Source organism: Dama dama, chromosome 5 (assembly GCF_033118175.1).
Source record: "Dama dama isolate Ldn47 chromosome 5, ASM3311817v1, whole genome shotgun sequence".
Taxonomy (NCBI): Eukaryota; Metazoa; Chordata; class Mammalia; order Artiodactyla; family Cervidae; genus Dama; species Dama dama.
The window spans coordinates 113,212,308-113,234,052 of NC_083685.1; the positions used below are offsets into that span (position 1 = coordinate 113,212,308).

The window sequence follows — 21,745 nt, forward strand, 5'->3', positions numbered from 1 at the left end:
TCAGCAGTAGTGGTGCATGGGTTTAGTTGCTCCACAGCATGTGGAATCTTCCTGGGCCAGGGATTGAACCTGTGTCCCCTGCATTGGCAGGTGGATTCTTATCCATTGCACCACCAGGGAAGTTCAGGTCGTGGTTTTTTTTAATCCACTCTGCCAATATCTTCCTCACTTTTAGAATATAATTATGTATTTCCTCTATATACACTGAACACTGTATCAGATGGTGACATGACTTTTGTTATCCAGAAAATACGGATAAAGAAGCTCAAGAGGTGAAGAATAACCTATTTACTTCTAGTTTTACATATTCAGTTGATTTTTTTCCTTTCTGAAGGTCCCAGCCTTCTGCCATTCTGTTAATCATTCTTTAAGGGTTGGTCTCAAGAAATTCTGTTAGTTTCCCTTTACTGGAGAATGTCTTTATTTCCTCTTCATTCCTGAGGGATAGTTTCATCACATTTAGGATTCAAGGGTGAGAGTCTTTGCTGTCAGCACTTGATAAATGTCATGTCACCTTTTCGGGCCCGCACAGTTTCCTTTAAAGTAATGTTAAAATAGAATTTGCATTGGTGTTCCTTCCTGTTGTTTCTCCCTGTTCTTAAGTTCTGGGTTTTTTTTTTTTTTTTTTTTTTTCAGTCTTCAGTTTTCAGGAGATTAATTATGATGCATCTTGGTATGGATTTCTTTGAGCTTATCCTATTTTGAGCGTATCAGCTTCTTGAATCTGTAGATTTATGTCTTTCACCAAACTGGGGGAATTTCTGGCTATTATTTCTTTGAGTACTTTCTGGCACCAAAGTGCCTCCTCTCCTTATGGGACTCTGATGATACAAGTGTTAACTCTTTTGTCTGTAAGGCTTTTTTCCACATTGCATAAATTTTATGCAATGCTCACATTGCATAAATTTTATTGATCTGGCCTCAAGTACCCTGATTTGATCTTCTATCACTTCTACTCTACTACTGAATCCATCTGAGTTTTCAATTTTTCAATAACTTCATGTTTATATCATTTCTATATAGTTATTTTTCATAACTTCTATTTCTTTGTAAGATTTTCTGTTTTTAAAATTCTTTCTAGAGAGAATTTGTTATTGTTAAAGCATTATTACAATTGCTTTAAATTCTTATTAGATAAATTCCAACATCTGAATCATATCATACTGGTATTGGTTGATTTTTTTTTTTTCTTATTTAGATTTGGGTTTTCTTGGTTTGTATTATGATGAGTAATATCTCATCACATTTCTCTCTCGTATCCTGGATAGTTGGGTGATTGTCTTAGGGGTCTCTTAATCCTATTTAAATCTTCTATTATAGCAGAGAGTAGTCCAGTTTAGGTGTTGGTATAAATTTCTGCTTCTTTTATGTGTCTTATTTTCAATGAAGTATGGTTTTCTGAGCCTCTGCAATACTATTCTCGTCTGCTTGTTCTTTGGGTACTGCCAGGACTCCCACTCAGTCCCTTCTGGTGTCTTCTGCAGTGTGGGAATGTGCTTCCCTGGGCTGCAGTGCTGCTGGGCTACCTTCTGGAGAGGGGTGGGCAGACACTGCTGGGTCTCCTTTTGTCACTGGGTGGAAGGCAGGGAGACGTAAGGCTTCACTCCTGCTATGAATGAACTGGGCCACCTGCTGGTACCCTGGTGTGGAGCTAGGGCTGGGGCTCCCCAGTAGGTCTCTTCCAGGCTTCTTTCCTCTTTCCTGTCCTTTGGCAGAAAAAGCAAACTTTTCTTTCTTTCTTCCTGCCTCACTACCCCCTTCTCTTTCTGCCTTCCTTCCTCTGTTTCTTTCATTCTTTTTCCTTCCCTGTCTCTGCTATTGGTGGTTCTGGGTTGTAGGCCTTTCCATGTCTCAGTTGGGTGTGGGAGATGAAAAGAAAGCCCAGGAAAGTCACCACATTGTTGTTCCTCAAATCCTGAGTTTCTCTACTCAACCCATTTTCTTTCCATCTTTCAGAGTCCTTTTATCATTGTCCTTTTAATAAATTCCTAAGGTTTTAAGTTGTATTTGGAGTTGTGGTGGTGGTGTGCACACACATGTCTGTGCTCAGTAGTGTCCAACTCTGCAACCCCATGGAATGTAGCATGCCAGGCTCCTCTGTCCATGGAATTTTCCAGGCAAGAATGCTGGAATGGGTTGCCATTTCCTCCTTCAAGGGATCTTCCCAACCCAGGGATCAGACCCAAGTCTCTTGTGTCTCCTGCATTGGCAAGTGGGTTCTTTACCACTGTGCCACCTGGGAAGCCATTTAGAGTTGAAAGTGAAAGTGAAAGTTGCTCAGTCATGTCCAGCTCTTTGCAACCCCATGGACTATACAGTCCATGAATTCTCCAGGCTTAAATACTGGAGTGGGTAGCCACTCCCTGCTCCAGGGGATCTTCCCAACCCAGAAACTGAAACCAGGTCTCCTGCATTGCAGGCAGATTCTTTACCAGCTGAGTCACAGGGAAGCCCAAGAATACTGGAGTGGGTAGCCTATCTCTTCTTCAGCAGATCTTCCAGATCCAGGAATCGAACCAGGGTCTCCTGCATTGCAGATGGATTCTTTACCAACTGAGCTACCAGGGAAGCCAGATTTAGAGTTGAGGAGGAGGGAAAAAATGATTCTACATCATCTTGCTCTGAAACCATAAGCCTGACTTTTAAAGGAAGCAGTGGTTTGAGACTGTATTCAGAGGACAGGAAAAAAAAATAGACTCATATTGACTCCACCAGATAGAGAAATGCTGCTTATTGTTTCTGAACTTTATTGATTCAAGAGGGCTTTGTGCATATGTTGGTCAGTAGTTAATAAAAAGTCAAGAAATGCTTTTTTTTTGACACGTGATCCTGTGATTGGTGGCATAAATGATGTAACTCTGGATAAGTGGATGTAAAACTGTGATGAGTCACATGTTTTAAAGCATGTATGTATTCAATGGTAAAAGCACAATTGGCCAGTGTTTAACATAGCTAAGCATTGTCTGTGAAGGACAGATGGTTGTAATTTTTAAAAATCCACTTCCTGCAGGGAGTGGAGTAGATGATAGAGAAGGTTAAAATTGTTGGATCAAGGATGGCAAACAAGATTAATTCACTTGCCAGTTCTGCTCAATTGAGACCAGATACTATATTCTGAAATATCCAAAAGCAATATCTACATTCAGCAAGGGAGTGCTGTGATGAATTAGTGATGTCTGCCATGGGTGTAAGAGTGGGTGGTGGCAGCTTATTGCCCCTACCCGCCTAACATCCTTAACCTAGAAAAAAGCCCTCCAGAGCTCACCATCTTCTCTCTGGTTGGAGACACAAGCAGAGACCTTAGAAAAGGGACATATTGAGAGGTATAAAATAAGTAGATTACTTGGTGTGAGACCCAGAAAGACAAACACGCAAAAATTTTGCCCAGAGGCTCGGAACGTATGTGCTACTGGCTAGAATGGGACTAGGAACTGAATTTATATATATTCCACCAATATATATTTGCAAACAGGTTTGCATTTTTTTTTTTAAAACAAGAGTTTTATTTTTACGAACAGCAAAAGCACTTTACAAATGACCTGTCTCTGGGGCCCTATCCGTTCTACTCTCACACATTTTGTAGCAGCCAAACAGCTGTCAACACAGTTTGCCTTCGGGTTGAGGAGGTTGCCTAGACAGAAAATAAAGCAGGCATCACAATTTAATGCCTTGCTTCACAATACACATGAAGAGAAAGATGAAGAGATGAAATAGTCATCTCACAATCATTAAGAAAATATTAAAAATAAGAAAATGCTGAGTTGCTTGAAATTAAAAAAAAAAATCTGTTATTCAACCATTGTGCTCCTACAATGGGGGAAAACCACCCAGTTGGGCCCTGCTAAGAGTTGGTTAGGATCTCCACCAAGGGGCCACCCTGGAGGACTTTTCAAGAGTAATTTTGACTTACATGTTTTTTGCCTGAGGGCTGATTTTAATCCTTCTCTCCTGTATAATGGGGCTTCCCTGGTGGCTCAGAGGTAAAGAATCAGCCTGTGATGTGGGAGAAGAGTTTGATCCTTGGGTCAGAAGAGTCCCTGGAGAAGGGAATGGCTACCCACTTCAGTATTCTTGCCTGGAGAATTCCATGGACAGAGGAACCTGGCGGGCTACAGTCCGTGGGGTCACAAAGAGTCGGACATGACTAAGCGACTAACATGTTCACTTTTTTCTTTCTCCTGTATAATATACACAACTTGGTATGTGCCACTCAGCTTCAAAGAGCAGCTGCCTTTCCCATCTGGTTCTATGTGGAACAGCTAAGACTAATTTAACTTGGTAAGAATCCAGTACTTTGTAAATACAAAGAGGTCCTCATCCTTTTGCTAGAAAGGTTTGAAGAATGTGATCCTGTTCCGTGGACCTACTAGGTTCATGAGCTATGTGGGTTGACCAAAAAGTTCGTTTGGGTTTTTCTGCAACATTGTAATGGAAAAACCTGAACCAACATTTTGGCCAATCCAATAGAAAGTGGAAAAGGTATCCTTGTGTAAGAAGGCAAAATGGAAATTTCTAAACAGGCAGCAGATCTTCTCCTTGGTGCTTTGCACTTTACCTCGCCTCCTTTCTCATGAGGAAGAGCTCTTTCAAGAGCTGTAAGCAGCCTCTTTCCAGTCTTAGAAGTTGCAGCCATATTGCATATTATTGTAAATTCTAGCTGAGAGCACATTCCTCACTTCTAAGTCAATGGCTTAACAGGCAGCCTCAGTTATGGGGCCACAAAAGAGAGGCAGTATAGTGATTAATGACCATCACTGGTATTAGAGTTGGACTCTAATATTATGGCTCTGCCATTTTTTAAAGCTGGGTGAACTTGAACACATTATTTAAACTTTCTTAGCCTTGTTTTTCTCATTTGTATAATAGGGATGATGAGAATCCTACATCAAGGAAGTCCCTGGCAGTCCAGTGGTTAGGACTCTCACTGCCAATGGTGCTGGTTCAATCCCTGGTTGGGGAACTAAGATCCCACAAGCAATGCTGTGTGGCTAAAAAAGAAAAAGAACACTACATCATAGGCTTGGTGCATTACCTACAAAGTCATGTAGGTAAAGGCCTTAGCGTAGACTCCTGGCACAGAATAAAGGTTTATATACATTGGCTATTAAAAAGAAAATTCTCTGAAGCTAAGATGTATCACAAATCTGTTGTGATATTAAACACTTTTGCTCAGAGACAAACCATCAGGCCCACACTCAGAGTCTATATACTTAGATTTTGATGGTCATGACTGATTTATTGTGGTTTAGACATAGATTTGATGGGGGTGGGGGCTGGAGGTGTGGGGATCATCTGTTTTTCCATGACCTAGCATGTCATGGAAAGCTCCTAGCATGTCAGGAGCTCCTATGATCTGAAGGAAGGGACAGGTGAGAACCAGGGCAATTGTCAGTAACAAGAGAGACAAGTGACAGAACAGAATAAATCAAAGCAAGCAAGCATAAATTTTTGGAGTCTGAGGATATATAGAAAAGGCACAAGCAGCCTTACATTCCACAAGAGTCCCTGAAAACACCACCATATCATAGAATAGTACAATAACTCATGGTGACAGGGAAGCACACCTTAGTCTGTCAAAAAAGTTTGTGAATGCTCACTATTCAAGAAGGCAGAGAACCACATTTTCCATTGCAAGGCAAACAAAAACTTTCAAAAACTTTCAAAAGATCAACATTTTACTGCCTGAAGATAGGTGAACTTCAGTTGCATGTTAAGTCCTCTTGGGTAAAACAACTCAACTTCAGACAAAGCCCGATAAATGAAGTGTCAGTCTGTTTATAAAGCTTAAATTACCTCTGCAAACTGGTACTGCATACATTCACCACCACCTCCCCTGCCTAAAGACAGTGGCTACTCAACTTTGGTACAGAGAATCAGGGTCAACTTGCCTGTGATACTTTAATGAATGACATGTGTTATACTGTGATATATACCCCCTTTTGACTTGTGTTTTCTGCTCCAAAGGAGTGCAGTGAAAAGCAATGGACAAAAACCAATGACAAACAAGACTTCCCACAGAGACTCTTCTTGAGGATGGAGTTTATGGAAATTTCTGCCCCTCTCACTTGAGATTCCTTGATGGTAGCATGGGGTAGGCTGGGCCAGGTGGTCTTCCAGGTCCCCTCCAATCTGGATGTTCTAGGATACAGTCACCTGACCCAACTAATAGGTACCCAGTGAGTGTCCTTGCTCAGCCTCTCTAAGAGCGCTCTGAGCTGGCTGTACGCACTCTGGAGGTCCTCCTTAACCAGTACAGCATCCACCAGGTGCCCATAATGCTGGTCTATGAAGGAGGCAGAGGCGGCCATCTCTTGCTGCTCCTCATCCTGCAAGGAAAAGGGGTAGTTAAGAAACAAGTGGGTTGTTATTCCCCTGACAAGTAATGGACCTACAACCTTTGTCTTGGGCAGTGTTGCAACCTCTAAATTTTAAGCGATAAGTGGATGAATATGGCCCTTGAATAACCAATTGAGTACACAAGAACAGGGCGTAGTGATGCTAGCCTATCCAACGTCCAAGAAAAGTTCATGTATTGTAGCCATAATCACTGTTCAGTCATTCAAAAGATACCTACTGAGGACCTGTTAGCTGATATGAAGTGCTTTGGGTAGATGCTGAGTCTATATCTGTGAGTATATATATGTCACTATCACACTTCCTGTCCGAAGGTATTTCCAAAATAGTACAATTAAGGTGCATGGCAATTTGGTTAAAACAATTACAGGAAAGAACCATAAATAGTATTCACTATACAAAAGCCAAGCAAGCATTTCTGGAATCAATGAGGGTAAAAAGGAAAAGAAGTAATTTGAATGCCCTCAGAGGATACCTTAATTCACCCTGTAGAACTCAGTTCTTCTTTTTATTTCCTCAAACCAAAGCCAAACACTTGCACAGTAGACAAAGGAGAGTTATTTAAGAAAGTCTGGGACAACCCTGACCCAATGCCCCATTTCCTTAGGATACCTGACTTCTATCAGATTGCTTTTCCGACAGCTAACACTAAGGCATAGACAGCCAATGAGCCCTCCTTCACCCAACCTATGCAAGTGTCTGCATCTTCATTCGGAAATACCTCTAGTAAGTAAAATTCCAAGCAGGTAGTTCACTGACAATGAACTTGGGTTTTGGAAGACAGGAAAGTGGCAGGATCCATCTTAAGTAAAACTGCAAAGTGAAATTTATCACCGGCATTCACCCACCTCCCTTTCTATCTCTTTCCAACCCTCTGTTGCCTTTTCTCCTCTGCTTCTAGGGCTCAGTGTTTCTATTCTGTCATGGAAGGGGGTGAGCTGTCTCCCCCTAAAAGGACATTCCAGAATATTGCCTCCTCCTCTTCTGTCACCAATCAAAACCAGATTCCTTCTTTAGTGACAGTGTCCATACTTTCGGAAAATATGTTCTAAAGGGCTAGGAAACAGTTTTTGCCAGCTACGGCAAAGATATTAGAGACCTACAGAAAGACTGAGACAATTTCTTCTTCTTACTTCTAACCCCCTAGGATGCGGAAAAAAAACTATTGAGATGGCCCAAAGTTCGTTCAGATTTTTCCATTACATCTTACAGAAAAACCCAAATGAACTTTTTTGCCAACCCAATAGATAAATTGGGCCAAGCTTCCCAATTCTTTATGGTATCTTGCAGGGCTCCTCTCCTACTCAAAAGCACCCTGCAGCATCCCACTGCTGCCCTTGGATCTAACATTCTGCTTCTCCCACCCCCTTACACACACACATCCCATAGACCTGTCCACCACTTCTGGAGTTTCCTCTCCCCCGGGCACCCTCACGGTTCATCCTGGAAGCATGTATCTATTCGAGAAATTATAGAAGGGACTCTTTTTTTTTTTGGCCCCTAAATCCCTCTACCTTCCTAATAAATATCTGTCTCTTGAAAGAACTCAAGTAAATCTGTAATGGAGTAAAACGTGTGACATTTGTTTTGCAGCCGTCAATCCCTTGAACCCTTTTCCTGACCTGTAAAGGTGGAACTCAACCACCTGCGGCTTCAGCAAGAGAGCCTCAGCCCTGAGCAGCACATAGGGAAGACTCCCCCTGCTGCCCCTTGCCTCCATCTTGGATTAGCTTGCTGGACCTGAAGTTGGTGTTTCAATTAAAAATTATGCGGGTTTGACTTAGGAGTTCAACAAATTATTGTGGTTTGCCACACTCAGATCAGGTGCCTGAAAGAGGTCAGTCCTTTATTTTCTGAGAGGATGCTCATGTGAAGGGGTGGAGGGTGGGAAACCCCGGTTAAGCCACCCCTGTGTGAATCAGGTGGTGCTTCCAGCTGCCCCAGCTTAAGCCTTCCAATCATCACATGACATCTGAGTCCGGGCAACAGGCAAAAATGGAAAGATGGTCTCATGCAGGAGGTACGTCTGCCCACATGCAGCTGAAACAGGCCCTTTTAGGCCTTGGGAGATGAAACGATCAACTTGAAAACTTACAAGTGGGGCTGCTGCATCCTCACAAGCTGGAGACATGGGTGGCGTCTTCCTTTTTTCCTGAACTGCAGGCTTTACAAATATAACATAGGGTTTAAACTCTGAGGTCCTCAGTTGTTGCAGTGCCTGAAAAAGAAAGTTCAGGAATGTCATATACTTCGAGAGTATTTTATTGTGAAATGTATTTCTCGCATGCTCAATAACGGTGTGCTTCATCACATCACCCCGATGGCAAAGGTCCTGACTATATGGTCATATGACAGTTGACTTCAACCACGCAGACCACCTGCTCATTTTCCCACTCTTCACTATGACACTGGGCTCAGCTGGGTGCTGGAGGCTCACTCGCTGAGAACAGAGATTCCAAAGCCTCAGTTCCGAGAGCTGCCATCTCTCTTAGCTCTGCCCACCCTCCCCCAAGCTCTAATTAGCCTTCATACTCCCTTCTTTGCCTGCCTACTCCTGAAGTAAGAACCAGCAGGATTCAATGTGTGTATCTAGTCAGAGGTCATCAATTTGGACTAATGCAAAATTTGTGCTATCACACAGGCCTCCTCATGATATTCAAAGAAGAAAAAGTCTGTTAAGCAAATGAAGAGACTAAGAGATCCCTTGAAGTAAACTGTAAATATTTTAAAAGGTTTTCCATATGCAAATTGTCCTGTTAATTAGCTCATTTTATTTATGATGTGAGGGCCTCTATTTGGACACACTGGTATTAAACTGCTATATATACAGTTTGCATCCCCCCACCCAAATCATAAAATCACTTCTCAAAAAATTTTTAAATTCAGACTTTTAATTTCAACTACCAACTCCCAGAAAGTCCTAATTAGTGAGGATTTTCCTTTCTGGACATAAGGTGCTTTGGGGAATCTGTTTCAAGTCTAGCTCTGTAAAATAAAACCTACAGTTTATGTGATAAAATCAGAGCTCTGTTTCCACACAGGGGGAAAAAAAATGCCCAGACTGAGTTCAAAGCTTAGAAGTTTTTCTCAAAGACAAGGTGAAAAAGATGGTTAAGCCCCTGTGGGGAGGGCGGGACTGGAAATGTTTCTGAAACACTTCACAAGGTCAAGTCTGCCCTTTTTCCCTTTCAAATTGCTCTCCTGACTGCCTCCCTCAGTGGTCCTCGAAGCCACTGACTTCACTTGTTCTAGTTGGGAAGGGGGTGGCCCAGCTTCATTGGTACATTTATATCTAACTGACTGTCCAGAAGAGCCTGGCAGGCTACAATCCACGGGGTCACAAAGAGCCGGACATGACTTCACAACTAAACAACAACCCTGACTGTCACATCTAATGGACCAGTTGGTGCCATCATCTGCTGCATGATTTACTGCATGCAGTCTATCCCAGGTCTGTGGGCCACCAAGAGGGTCCCTCCAATTAAGGGAGTTTCTGCATAGAGGTGCAAATTTTGGGGTACAAAAACTTTCATTAGTCAAAGGGATACCCAAGGAGATGTCTGGGGTTTTAGTTGCTTTGGTCACACCACGTGGCACGCAGGATCTTAGCTCCCCAATCAGGGATCAAACCTGCACCCCCTGCAGTGGAAGCACAGAGTCTTAACCACTGGATCACTAGGGAAGTTCCAAGGAGACTCAAAGAGATGTTAACACTCACTGCTCTGGAATAAAAAGCCCCTGCACTGAGGTTGAATGTTCTGTAAAATGTATAGCCCCCTAGTTTACAAATTCCATTAATGGGAAATTCCTAACTGGCCCCAGGAACTCACATCTGGCTCCACGTCCACCAAACAAACTTTGTTTTTGGCCATCACAACCCGAATGGCTTCCAGGCTGGTTCCGTACAGGTTTTCCTTATATTCACCATGCTCCAGGAACCTAGAACACCAACCACCACAGGGGAAAAAATGGCTTTCGGTTCCCGAGCACGCTTGAATTCACACCGACGGTAAATGTGAAGTGAAAGTCGCCCAGTCGTGTCCGACTCTTTGCGATCCTGTGGACTATACAGTCCATGGAATTCTCCAGGCCAGAATACTGGAGTGGGGAGCCTTTCCCTTCTCCAGGGGATCTTCCCAACCCAGGGATTGAACCCAGGTCTCCCACATTGCAGGCAGATTCTTTACCAGCTGAGCCACAAGGGAATCCCAAGAATACTGGAGTGGGTAGCCTATCCCTTCTCCAGCGGATCTTCCTGACCCAGGAATCAAACCAGGGTCTCCTGCATTGCAGGTGGATTCTTTACCAATTGAGCTATCAATGGCCCACCACGATTACTACCCCCGCCCGCCCCGGTCCCACTTCCTCTGCTTTTTTCGGGAAGCCTTCCCAGGAGGTCAAGTGGAAGATTGGCCAGATGAAGAGACACACAGCTGCACGGAGGCCCCACTGGCCCATCAAGATGACATACTTGTTGTGATGCAAGTCAGCTTCAAATGTTTGCTTAGAGACAAAGTGATACTCTACTCCTTCCTTCTCATGGCTCTTCCGGGGCCTGGTGGTATCTGTGGAAGAGAGAAGGACCACTGGGCAGAGACGTCACGTCACAGCGAGGTTGTGCTCTTGTTCCTTTCAGAGGTTCATCGATGATTTGTGTACAGACACCCACTTCCCTTCACCCAGGGTCCCTGTGTGCAGGTACGCCATTGATTTGCACAGCTCTGTGATGTAGGCAAAAGGAGGCCCCAATTTTGCAGGTGAGGAAGCTGAGAGGTGCAGAGGTTAAGCCCCGTTCTGAGGTCCCAAGGCTGGCAGGGAGCAAAGCCAGGCTGAACACACTCTGTCTCAGACCAAGTGTATGCCCCTAACCACTCAGCAAAACTGCCTCACTGATGCTGCAGGTTTTAAAGAATTGCTAAAGGAATTCCTAGTCCTCTAAGTTTTTATTTCCCAATTGCTCCTCTTTTAAAAAATATTTTAATTTATTTATTTGGCTGCACCAGGTCTTAGCTGTGGCACACAGGATCTTCTGTCTTCACTTCAGCATGAGAATTCTGTTGCAGCATGTGGGATCTAGTTCCCTGACCAGGGATGGAACCCAGCCCCATGCATCAGGAGCTCAAAGTCTTAGCCACTGGAGCATCAGGGAAGTCCCTCCTAATTGTTTTTCTTTTTGAGAACCAAAGAGGCAAAAACTCAGATGACCCTGCTGTATGGTTTAATTCTTTATTCAATTGTTTCTCATTTTGAGAGGAAAGGAGACATGAAAGACAGTCCCCTTATGGACTGGATGTTTCTGCACAGCTGGCTCTTACACAATTTTAAAGCACAGAGTGTTTTCCCTCTGATTTCCACAATAGAATCAAGGTGCACACCTCTGGGGAAAATCAGATTCCCCATAGAACAAGGAACACACTCAGAGCTGTACACAGCTTTTTCCAGAACATTCTGAGAGAAAAGAAGGGGTCTCAGAGGGCAGGCACCCAGGGGATGCTCTGCACTTTAATGTGTGACCTCTTTGTCCAACCTCTGGCAAAGCTGCTAGGGTCACTTGTGACCATGTCCTTGGGTTAATACTTTTATTCACTCACTGATTACATTCCAAACACTTTAGATGAGTATATGAGACCCTCTCGATCAATCCAGCCTCCCATTCAGCTTCATACCCCACCAATCACCCACACGAAGCTCCTCACTCCCTCACACTGCTGCTCTGGGTCACACCTTCAAACCTTTGCATTTGTTCTCTTGATACAGAGAACTCATTCTTCTCTGCCTGGAAAACTCCTCCTCTTCAAAACCCAGCATAAAAGTCACTGCTGCTGAAGTCAAGGCCCCAAGAAATCTTCGTGTGCACACACATTTGCGTGCATGCACATACACACAAACACACACACTCGGACCCTCTTACGTGGAATGGCAACACCAAAATGCTGAGGGTTCTCTGCCACCACCTTCTGTTTCAGCTCGTGTAGTCGGGCTCCCAGAGACCCTGAGAAACAAGAGAAAGGCTGCCAGGTTCCAGCTGGGCTCCCTCCCTTCCCCTCCAGGGAGGAAACCCGCCCATTCTCTGGAGATGTCACCTACCGATTAGAACCACCAGGCGGGGCCGCTCACCAGGCTGGTGCTGGTACCTGGTCACCTCCTCGTAAGTCGGCAGCTCCGGAGACTCGGTCACTGCAGAGGTCTTTCCTTCCTGTGGGCTTCCCAGTCTCTCTCTGCGGCCCAGCCGGAAGCTCCTCCGAAGACCAGCTTGGAGAGAAGGGCAGGGGAACACCGTGGCATTTGTCCCAGCATCTCCCTATAGACTTTCTCTACCTGGTCAGACCTGGAGGTGCGACTGAGACCCACTGGCCTCTCCCAGCCACCTCCTGCTGCAGGATGCACAGTAATATGATGAAAGGGGGACCACCTGGCATCCAAAATTAGGGTTCAAGGCTACTATCTTACTTAGCATGTGACTGACCCCAGGCAAGTCATCACCCCTCTGAGCCTCAGTTCCGCTATCCATGAAAGGAGACACAAATCTATAAAAGCAACGGGTGCTCCTAGATTGGATCCTGGGTCAGGGGAAATGCTCTAAAGGACGTTATTGGGACAATGGGGAAAATGTTGATATGAACAGCATAAATTTTTTAAAAAAATAAAATAAAAAAGAAATTCCCAGAATTTGATAATAGCCCTGGATTATAAGAAAATGTCCTTGTCCTTAGAGAACACATGCTGAGCTATTTAGGGGTGAAGGGACATGATGGCCGCAACTAGCTCTCACATGACTCAGGGTGGAGGATTAAATGTGTATATGCGGGACTTCCTTGGTGGTGCAGTGGTTAAGAATCTGCCTGCCAAGGCAGGGGACATGGGTTCAGTCCCTGGTCCGGGAAGATCCTATATGCCTCGGGGCAACTAAGCCCATGCACCACAACTACTGAAGCCCATGCACCTAGAGCCTATGCTCCACAACAGGATAAGCCACTGCAATGAAAAGCCCTCGCACCACAACTAGAGAGTAGCCTCTGCTTGCCGCAACTAGAGAAAGCCTGTGTGTAGCAATGAAGACCCAGGGCAGCCAAAAATAAACACCTTTTTTTTTAAAAAAAAAGACTTAATAGTCTTAAAAATGTGTATATGCAGAAAAAGAGAATGATAGAGATAATACGGCAAAGTGTTACCGTCTGGTGAACCGAGGAGTAGAGTATATGGGAGTTCTTTGTACAATTCTCACAGCTTTTCAGTAATCTTGAAATTACTCCTGAATGAAAAGGTTAAAAACCCTTCACCTGTCTCTAAAGGCCTTTGAAAAGATTTACCAAAATAAAAGAAGCAAAGGTACTTCAGAGACTGGTAAAAGGCACCACTGCCGTATGGGGGTGGAAGAAATGCTGAATACAACTGGGGTTATGGTAATAATAAAGTTGGTATTAAGGTAGGGGTCCTTGTCCAGGGTGCTGTTCCCAGCGGCTGGATGAAAGCTGGGGGCAGGCTGGGGACCCCCGGGCCAGGGCAGGCTCAGCTTGGCCTCTGGCCGACAGAGACTGAAGGGAAACGTGGGTCCCACAGACTCAGCTGCTCGTGAGGGGCTCCTGGGTCTCAGTCACCTCTCCCTGGCCCAAGAGCCCGCGATGGGCTAGATGGGGTGCATGGGTGGGGAGGGGTGTTAAGGCAGGGGCGGAGGAGAGCCCCCATTACTTACCCACGTAATGTCCTTTGAAATACCCCTCACAGTCACAGGTCTCTGGGAATCAAACAGAGAGAGGGAGGCCGGTGAGCCAGGCTGGACACACGCCCCAGCCCAGAGGTACCCAGCTGCAAGTGGCCAGGCAGGACCCTCTGGGATGGAGCCTCAGAGGGGCTTGGGACAAATGCCATGTCCCAGTCAGCCCTAGGTAAACATATTCCTCTGTTTCACCCAGTGCTCCACGCTTAGGCCACAAACAGCCCTTCCAGACCTGGTAGGGGTTCGGGGTCAGCAGGCCCCATTCCAGCCCCTCTGAGTTAGGGCCTGTGAGGATAAGGAGGATACACTTGCCCTGCCCTCCTGTCTCCTGCCCGCTGCCAGGCAGGTCACGTGACCAGCCCAGCTGGAGTCCGGGGAAAGCTGGGCCCGTGTCCCCACCAGCTCTGCATGCCTGAAGGAGCAGATCGGTCTGGCTGGCAGAGCCGGGAGAGAGATGCCAGGAGGGGTGCCTGAGGGGCACAGCCCCCCAAGAGGAGGGGATGGAGGGGCTTGTTCAGACAGTCTACAGAAAAGGGACCTTGTCCATGCACACAGGGGACAGATACCAGGCCTACCTTTGTCACAGGGATCATCATCTGCGGTTTGCACAAAAGACAGATGGAGCAGCGTTAGCAGAGGGCAACCGGGAGGCCCTGCCACCAAGAGGCAGCCACAGCCTCGGGTCCTCAGGAGCCCTCCATCTGTCCCCTCTTTCTCTCCTCCAACAAACCTGTGATCTGAGCTGCGGTGCATTATTAAACCAAGACTTGCTCTAATTAGTCTTCCTGTGTGTGTCTCATTAGCGGCCCAAAGAAAGCCCGCTCATTACTGGCATAAGCAGCCTCAGGGCCAACATACTCAGCAGCCCCTCCGACTTGAGAGCAAGTCTGGAAAGGCGGCCACACAGCCCAGAGAGCAGCTCGCTGAAGGGTGTCTGCGGCGGACGGGGACCTGCTCCTGCTTTTCTGGGGTTCGAGACTCACCTGGGCGAATGCAGATGCCGGTGACGGCAGAGCACAGAGCAGGCCAGCAGGCCAGCTGTGTCCAGTCACCTGGTGTGGTTCTACGCCCTCAACTTGGCTCCGAGCCCCACTCTCGACCTCTGGCTAGAGAGGCTATCCCCTGACATTTCTTTACCACCAGGGGCTCTAACCTGGGGGCTCTGGAACCCTGTTCCCAACCCCACTCCCTTGACCTCATGAGCCTCTGTTTAACTATCTTGGAAAAACGGATGACCCTGACTCCACTATGAACCAGAGCTGTTGTGACGATTACAAGGCAAGAAGGTAAGTGTTTTGTAAAAGGTAAGAGCTGGACAGAGTAAAATTCCCAGGTAAAATACAAGACACTACGTTAAATGTGAATTTCAGAAAAACAATAAATAATTCCTTAGTATAAGTGTGTCCCAAACTACTTTATTCCTTTTTCCAAGCTTTAAAGTTTTTATTTTGTTTTGGGGTATAGCTGATTAACAATGTTGTAGTTTCAGGTAAACAGCGAAGGGACTCAGCCATACAAATACATGTAGCCATGCTCCCCCAAACTTCCCCCACCGCATCCAGGCTGCCACATAACGTTAAGCAGCGTTCCATGTGCTATATAATAGATCCTTGTTGGTTATCCATTTTAAATGTAGCAGTGTTTACATGAGAATGTCCCAAACATTGCATGGGATATACTTATATTAAAAACCGATTCATTGTTTATCTGAAATTTGAATTTAACTGGGCATAATAAAAGTCCTTTACTTTTATTTACCAAATCTGGCTGCTAACACAGAGGCGTGAGATCACTCACAGCCATTTCCAACCCCTTCCAGCATCAGTGGTTCTTACATTGTCAGGGTCAGGGGGCCCCTTGGGGATCTAAGGAAAGCTGTGGAGCCTTCACAGACAGACCTCACAGACACAGCACAACACACACCTGCACATGATTCTGGAAGCGGCGTCACCACGCCCTGCAGTGTTTTCTATGGGCCCCCAATATAGTAGCTCCTCTCCAGGGAATAGCTCCCCGCCACCTACGCCCATTTCTCCTCCTCACCCCTCTCCCCAGCCCCTCCTCCCTCAGGAGGCCCGAGAGCTCACACAGGAGTACCCGCTCCAGCCCAGCGCGTGCTTCTTCCCCACATGACGTCCCAGGGTCCTAGGGTCCTAACCACAGCCCCTCTCTGAACTGCTTCCCTGAAGTGCCATCCTGCCAGACTACTCACAGGGGGGCTTCTTGAGGCTCTGGGGACTCGGCAGGGTGCCTGTGGCTCTCCGGTAGTTCAGTCGCCTGTGGGGACAAAAGGGGATAGGCAGGCCAATGAGCTGGACCAGAGAACCAGTCAGAGGGAACCTTCTGGAAAACTCAGGGAAACCAAGGCCTGGATCCCACAGTGGGGTACAGCCTGGCACTCCAAGGGTCTGCTGGCTTCACGCTGAGTTCCAGTGAAGAGGGACATTTGCACGGGTGCTCACAGGTTAGTGAGGGAAAAACTAAGCTTCTTGCTCTGGGAGAAGCTTGCCCAGCCTAAGATGGTCATTCACACACACAGGGGGCACAGCCCAGTGTCCATGGTCAGTGGTTGGTTGTTACTTTCCCAAAGCTGATTCTCAAGGAAAGGAAGCCCCTTCTCCATAGTCACTCGGCTTCCCCATCTCTAGGGAAGCTCAGAAACAGCAGAACGACTCTTGGGAGAAGCCAAGGGCAAAAGCTACTCTAATTTAACGCTTTAACCACCCTCTTCCCAACCCAATGGAGAGCTCAGCCTGGCACTTTATGTGGCCTTCAGTGGAGAAGCAGCTTCCAAGGCCTCATCTCTGAGCTGAGCAAACACCCAGGGCTCCTGGAGGTGTCTAGATTTCCACAATTAAATGCAGCAAGAGCGCCTTCCCCCACAACCTGTGAAGCCAAAGATGCAGATGGGTCCGAGGCTGCTCTGAGGAAACAGAGCGGCAGTCTTCAAACTCCAGCCCCTCAGAATCACCTGGAATATCTGTTAGAACAAGAGCTCAGACTCTGGCCCTGGGGTCTCTGATTCAGCAGGTCTAGGGCAGGGCCCAGTCAGGGACTGGCTTTTCTAACAAATTTCTAGGGGATGCTAATGCGCCTGGGGACCACACCAGGAGAGCCACTGAAATGGATGAACCCTGAGGTTTGTAGATACAGCGTCATTCCGCACCCCTAAAATGGAAGAGGGCTACAAATCTCAGGAGAGGCATTGCAGGCGTAAATGCCACACCCTCTGACCCAGGGTTTACACTTTTGGAAATCTAGCCTAAGGAATCAATTTGAAATATGAGGACCAGACTATGTGCAAGATAATTATTACAGCCTTGTAGCAGTGAAACATTGAAGAGAGCTTCAAAGTACAGCCACAGGGAAGAAGAGAAGTCATTTGAGGTATGACCTTTCTTCCATGAAGCCTTCCATGCTGGCCCAAACTAGGGCCAGTCCTCCTACTAAGACCCGGTATCCTCCACCCTCACACCCATCACATTTATATAAAGTGTTCATATGAACCATGTGTGACTTTTCAGCTAAACTGTCAGCTCCTGCAGGGCAGAAACCATAGTTGCTGCCTGTGAATAAATAGTACATCTCCTGATGAAATATTATATTACCATTAATTAATATTATATTGTGATTAATTGGGCTTCCTTAGTGGCTCAGATGGTAAAGAATCCACCTGAAATGTGGGAGACCTGGGTTTGATCCCTGGGTTGGGAAGATCCCCTGGAGAAGGGAACGACTACCCACTCCAGTATTCTGGACTGGAGAATTCCATGGACAGAGGAACCTGGCAAGCTATATAGTCCATGGGGTCGCAAAGAGTGGGATAGGACTGAGCAAGTTTCACTTTCACACTCTTCACTATTAATTAATAGTATAAAATAAATACTATTATTCTATAGTAATGTTGGAAACGCTCACGTCAAAATGTTAAGAAAACGCAAAAAAAAAAGAAACCAAAAAAAAGAAAAAGCAAGACCTCAAATTCTATATGCACCACTCACATAACAGGGACAGCAAGGAAATAAATTATGCTGTTTAGATAGTGGTGAGACTGGGTAATTTTCTTTTCCTTACCCTCCTCTCCTGTATTTTTATTTTTTATTTTTCAACTTGCCCTAAGTAGGCATTATAAAATATACATTAATTTAATAGTACAGATTTATATACGCTGACTAAAATCTCAAACAGCCATCACTACTGATGATAAGAGAAGAGCCAACACAAGCACAATTGGTACTTTGCTTAGAGAAGGACACCCTGTGGGCACCCCCACCCTGGGGTTTGCTAGCAGAGATTTGGGGCTCTGTTATGCCTCCGACCACTCTAGAACCACACTCCCTTACAACACGCCCCAGACCCACCTTTCCTGGAACTGCTTGGAAGGGATGAGGCCAGCTCGAAGGTTGGTGTCCCCCACTCGCTTGGCCTGCCACCACGTGGGATCATCCTGACTCACCACCTCCAGGACCTGCCTGCGCTGGAAGGGCAGGCCTGCCTCCTGGCAGGGAATGGCCCGGTCTTCCCGAGGGTTGTAGTGGAAGAGGGCCCGCATGAACACCTGCAGGGGAGGAGCTAGGTGAGACAGCCTGAAAGCACTGACATGTCTATGCCATATGGAAGGCCGAAGGAGGCTGTTCACAATTAGGAAGAACAAGCAGTGTCAAGAATAGAAGGCTAATCAGAAACCCACCACACCTATTTTCTTACTGTTCTTCAATCATTTTTAATATCCCACTCGGGAAATCCATCAAGAATCAAAACAATGGGGACTTTCCTGGTGGTCCAGGTTTAAGACTCTGCCCTCCCAAATGCAGGGGGCCCAGGTTCAATCCCTGGTCGGGGAAACTAGATCCTCCACACTGCAACCAAGAGTTCACCAGCCACAACTAAAGATCCTGTATGAGGTCGCAGAGAGGAAGGAGGATCCTGATTGCTGCAGTTGGGACCCAATGCAGTCAAATAAATAAATAAATGCTTTAAAAAACATCAACTTGCTAAGCTATTTAAAAAAGAAAGAATCAGAAACGATTCATGGATTTTCACTTCCAACCTAAACATCTCCATGTTAACCTGACTTGCTGTCCTTGCAATAGCCTGTCAGCCTACACAAAGCAACCATTAGTCCTGGGAGCAAAAAAGCAAAGGCAAGCACAGTTTCTACCTCAAATGTTATTTCTGATATGCTAACTGCCCCTAATGATGTCAGCAGCCATCCGTTAAATAAGTAGTCTAGATGTTTTGATCAGAACACAAATATCAATGAACTACTGTTACCAATTCATCATCACTTTTCAGTGGGTAATTGACAGTCACATCTTTGACAGTTCAGCCCTGCCTCATCAGTCACATACTTGGCCAACCCCCGGCTCTCTTCTGTACCCAGAAGCCATCCCTCTAGAGAACAGGATGGGAACAGAATTTGGTCCCATTTCTTCATTCTCTTCTATAATTCAGTGGCATGGATTTATTTATTCCTACTTCCAAATCATTATGGCCCAACTGCTTTAACAGCAAATAGGGGGGGGGAAAGCCAGAGGTTTTCTTTAGACAAATCCAAATCCTTTAGGTGCCAAGCAAAGGATATTCAGTTAGACAATAGTACGAATTTTCTGGCCATATATTAATATTATGAGGACAGGGACCCTCATTTAGCCATACATGTCACCAGGCTCCCAGGCACTCAAAAGAAGGCCAGCCCTGACCAAGCATCTAGCTAAAGGAAAAATATTCAAAAAGGATGGACTAAGAGATAGGCTACCCATTTTGTCCTCCAGGAAAACTAAATCCTCTCCCTGTATCACATTAGAACCTGCAAAAGCTGAATATGAAGACCATACCAGCTTGTCCCAGGAAGAACAACCTTCCATCAGGTATTATGTGTGCCCCGGGATTCAACTGAAGGTGCAAATAAGAAATTGTCATATGAAAATGATTTCTTCATTTGCGTAAAAAAAAACCCATTAAAGACATTGTCTGTTATTAATTGCCATTCATCAAAATATTTATTGACATCTTACTCTATGCCAAGTGTTTTCATGCCCTATCTTTCCTGCTCCTGGTCTTGGGAGGTGGGGGCGGAACATTAGTTTTCTTGAAAAATCAGCATGCTTCCTTCCATCTTCTGATGAGAAGTATGTAATTCATTATGTTCTCCTTTTTGCCTTGGCTGCCAGAAAGTTCAGATCCAAGTTTACTGGGAAGTCAGAGTAATGCCTCTTCCATCCTCCCTACCACCACTTCAGCTCAGGGCTTAACAATCTCTCACCTGGGCTTTTACAACAGACTCCTACCACATGCCCTGTACCCCATCTCCACCCTCCTCCATTCACTGCGCCAGGGAGCTTTGTAAAACACAGATGTGATTTCCATCACTTCCCTCTCAGAACCTAAACAAGCAAAGAACACCAAAAAACTAAATACCTTTAGGAGCTTCTCACTGCCCATGAGGCTGTTACTTGGCCTGTGGGGTGCCTTCCCGTATTCCTGGGGGGCCTTACCTTTTCAGCACACCCCACCCTGACTGCCTAACGACTTCCTCCAGCCACTGGGATCTGCTCTCCCCTAATCCAGGAGGAAGGAACTGCTGGGAATTAACCCCTGGGGTTCAGCCTGGTGAGAGATGGTGTCTAGATTCCCCCCCACAGCTCTCCTAGCTCTTAGGAGGAATGGAGGAGGCATGGTCTACACGGGACGCCGAATTCTGAAGCAGGATTAAGCTCTGGTTGTCTGCGGTGGTAACTTGCTGAGAACACATCCTGTGTTGCACTGGCTGCCCTCCCTTCCCCAACCCTGTTCTGGTGTTTCCTTCGGTCACTGCCAAATAAACAATTTGCACTCGAATCCTTGCATTGGGGTGGGCTTCTGAACTCTAAGCAGGGATTATGCCAAAATTCTGAACAAAGCATTCAAGGCCATTCAGACAGAGCCTTAACCCACCTCCCCAGCACACCCCACCCTCCTCCTGGAGCCCCACACAATGCGCTTTCTCATGGACCTCACACTCCTCTCTGCCATGTCTGTGAGCCCCCGCTTATGCAGACCCTTCTGCCTGCCCTTCTCTTCTCCCTCTTCTTCTAGGCTCACTGCCAACCCTCCTATTATGTGCCACCTTCCAAAGTGCCTAGGGACTTCCCTGGTGGTCCAGTGGTTAAGAATCCAGCTGCCAATGCAGGGACACGGGTTCAATCCCCGGTCTGGGAAGATACCATATGCCTTGGAGCAGCTAAGCCCATGTGCCACAACTACTGAGCCCTAGAGCCCTATGCTCTGCAACAAGAGCAGCCATTGCAATGAGAAGCTCGTGAAACACAATCAGAGTAGCCCCTGCTCACTGCAACCAGAGAAAGCCCACATGTAGCAACGAAGACACAATGAAGGGGGGGAAAAAGTGCCTAGAACTCTGCTGCAGTCCATGGGTCACAAAGAGTCGAACACAGCTGAGCGACTGAACTGAGAACTCGGCACAGAATTTTCCTGAAGCACTTATCACATAACAAGGAGACACTGGGTTCCCAGCCTCCCCTACTGAACCAGGAAACCTCTAAGCTACTAATCATCCTGGTCTCCAGCATCTGGCAGGGTGCTTGGCACAGAGAAGCTGCCCACCAAAGGTAGGCTCCACCAGGAATTAAACAAATGGCAGTTACTTAATTGGGCCTGAAGCCGGAACATTTG

The 21,745-nt window shown here is 46.2% G+C and overlaps 1 protein-coding gene across 2 annotated transcripts in view; it reads right to left on the reverse strand.

Moving 5' to 3' along the window:
- Window positions 1-3,433: 3,433 nt before the first annotated feature.
- The window catches only part of MPP3 (MAGUK p55 scaffold protein 3), a 29,374-nt gene continuing 11,062 nt past the window's right edge, over window positions 3,434-21,745 (reverse strand). For both annotated transcript variants that reach the window (XM_061144153.1, XM_061144154.1), the window contains exons 11-20: window positions 18,433-18,629; window positions 16,284-16,348; window positions 14,647-14,667; window positions 14,048-14,089; window positions 12,442-12,606; window positions 12,266-12,346; window positions 10,826-10,919; window positions 10,185-10,293; window positions 8,450-8,572; window positions 3,434-6,326 (exon numbers count right to left, since the gene is read on the reverse strand). In XM_061144153.1, coding sequence (XP_061000136.1) covers window positions 6,150-6,326; window positions 8,450-8,572; window positions 10,185-10,293; window positions 10,826-10,919; window positions 12,266-12,346; window positions 12,442-12,606; window positions 14,048-14,089; window positions 14,647-14,667; window positions 16,284-16,348; window positions 18,433-18,629 — 1,074 coding nt within the window. In that variant the 3' untranslated portion in view covers window positions 3,434-6,149. The remainder of the gene's footprint in view (window positions 6,327-8,449; window positions 8,573-10,184; window positions 10,294-10,825; window positions 10,920-12,265; window positions 12,347-12,441; window positions 12,607-14,047; window positions 14,090-14,646; window positions 14,668-16,283; window positions 16,349-18,432; window positions 18,630-21,745) is intronic.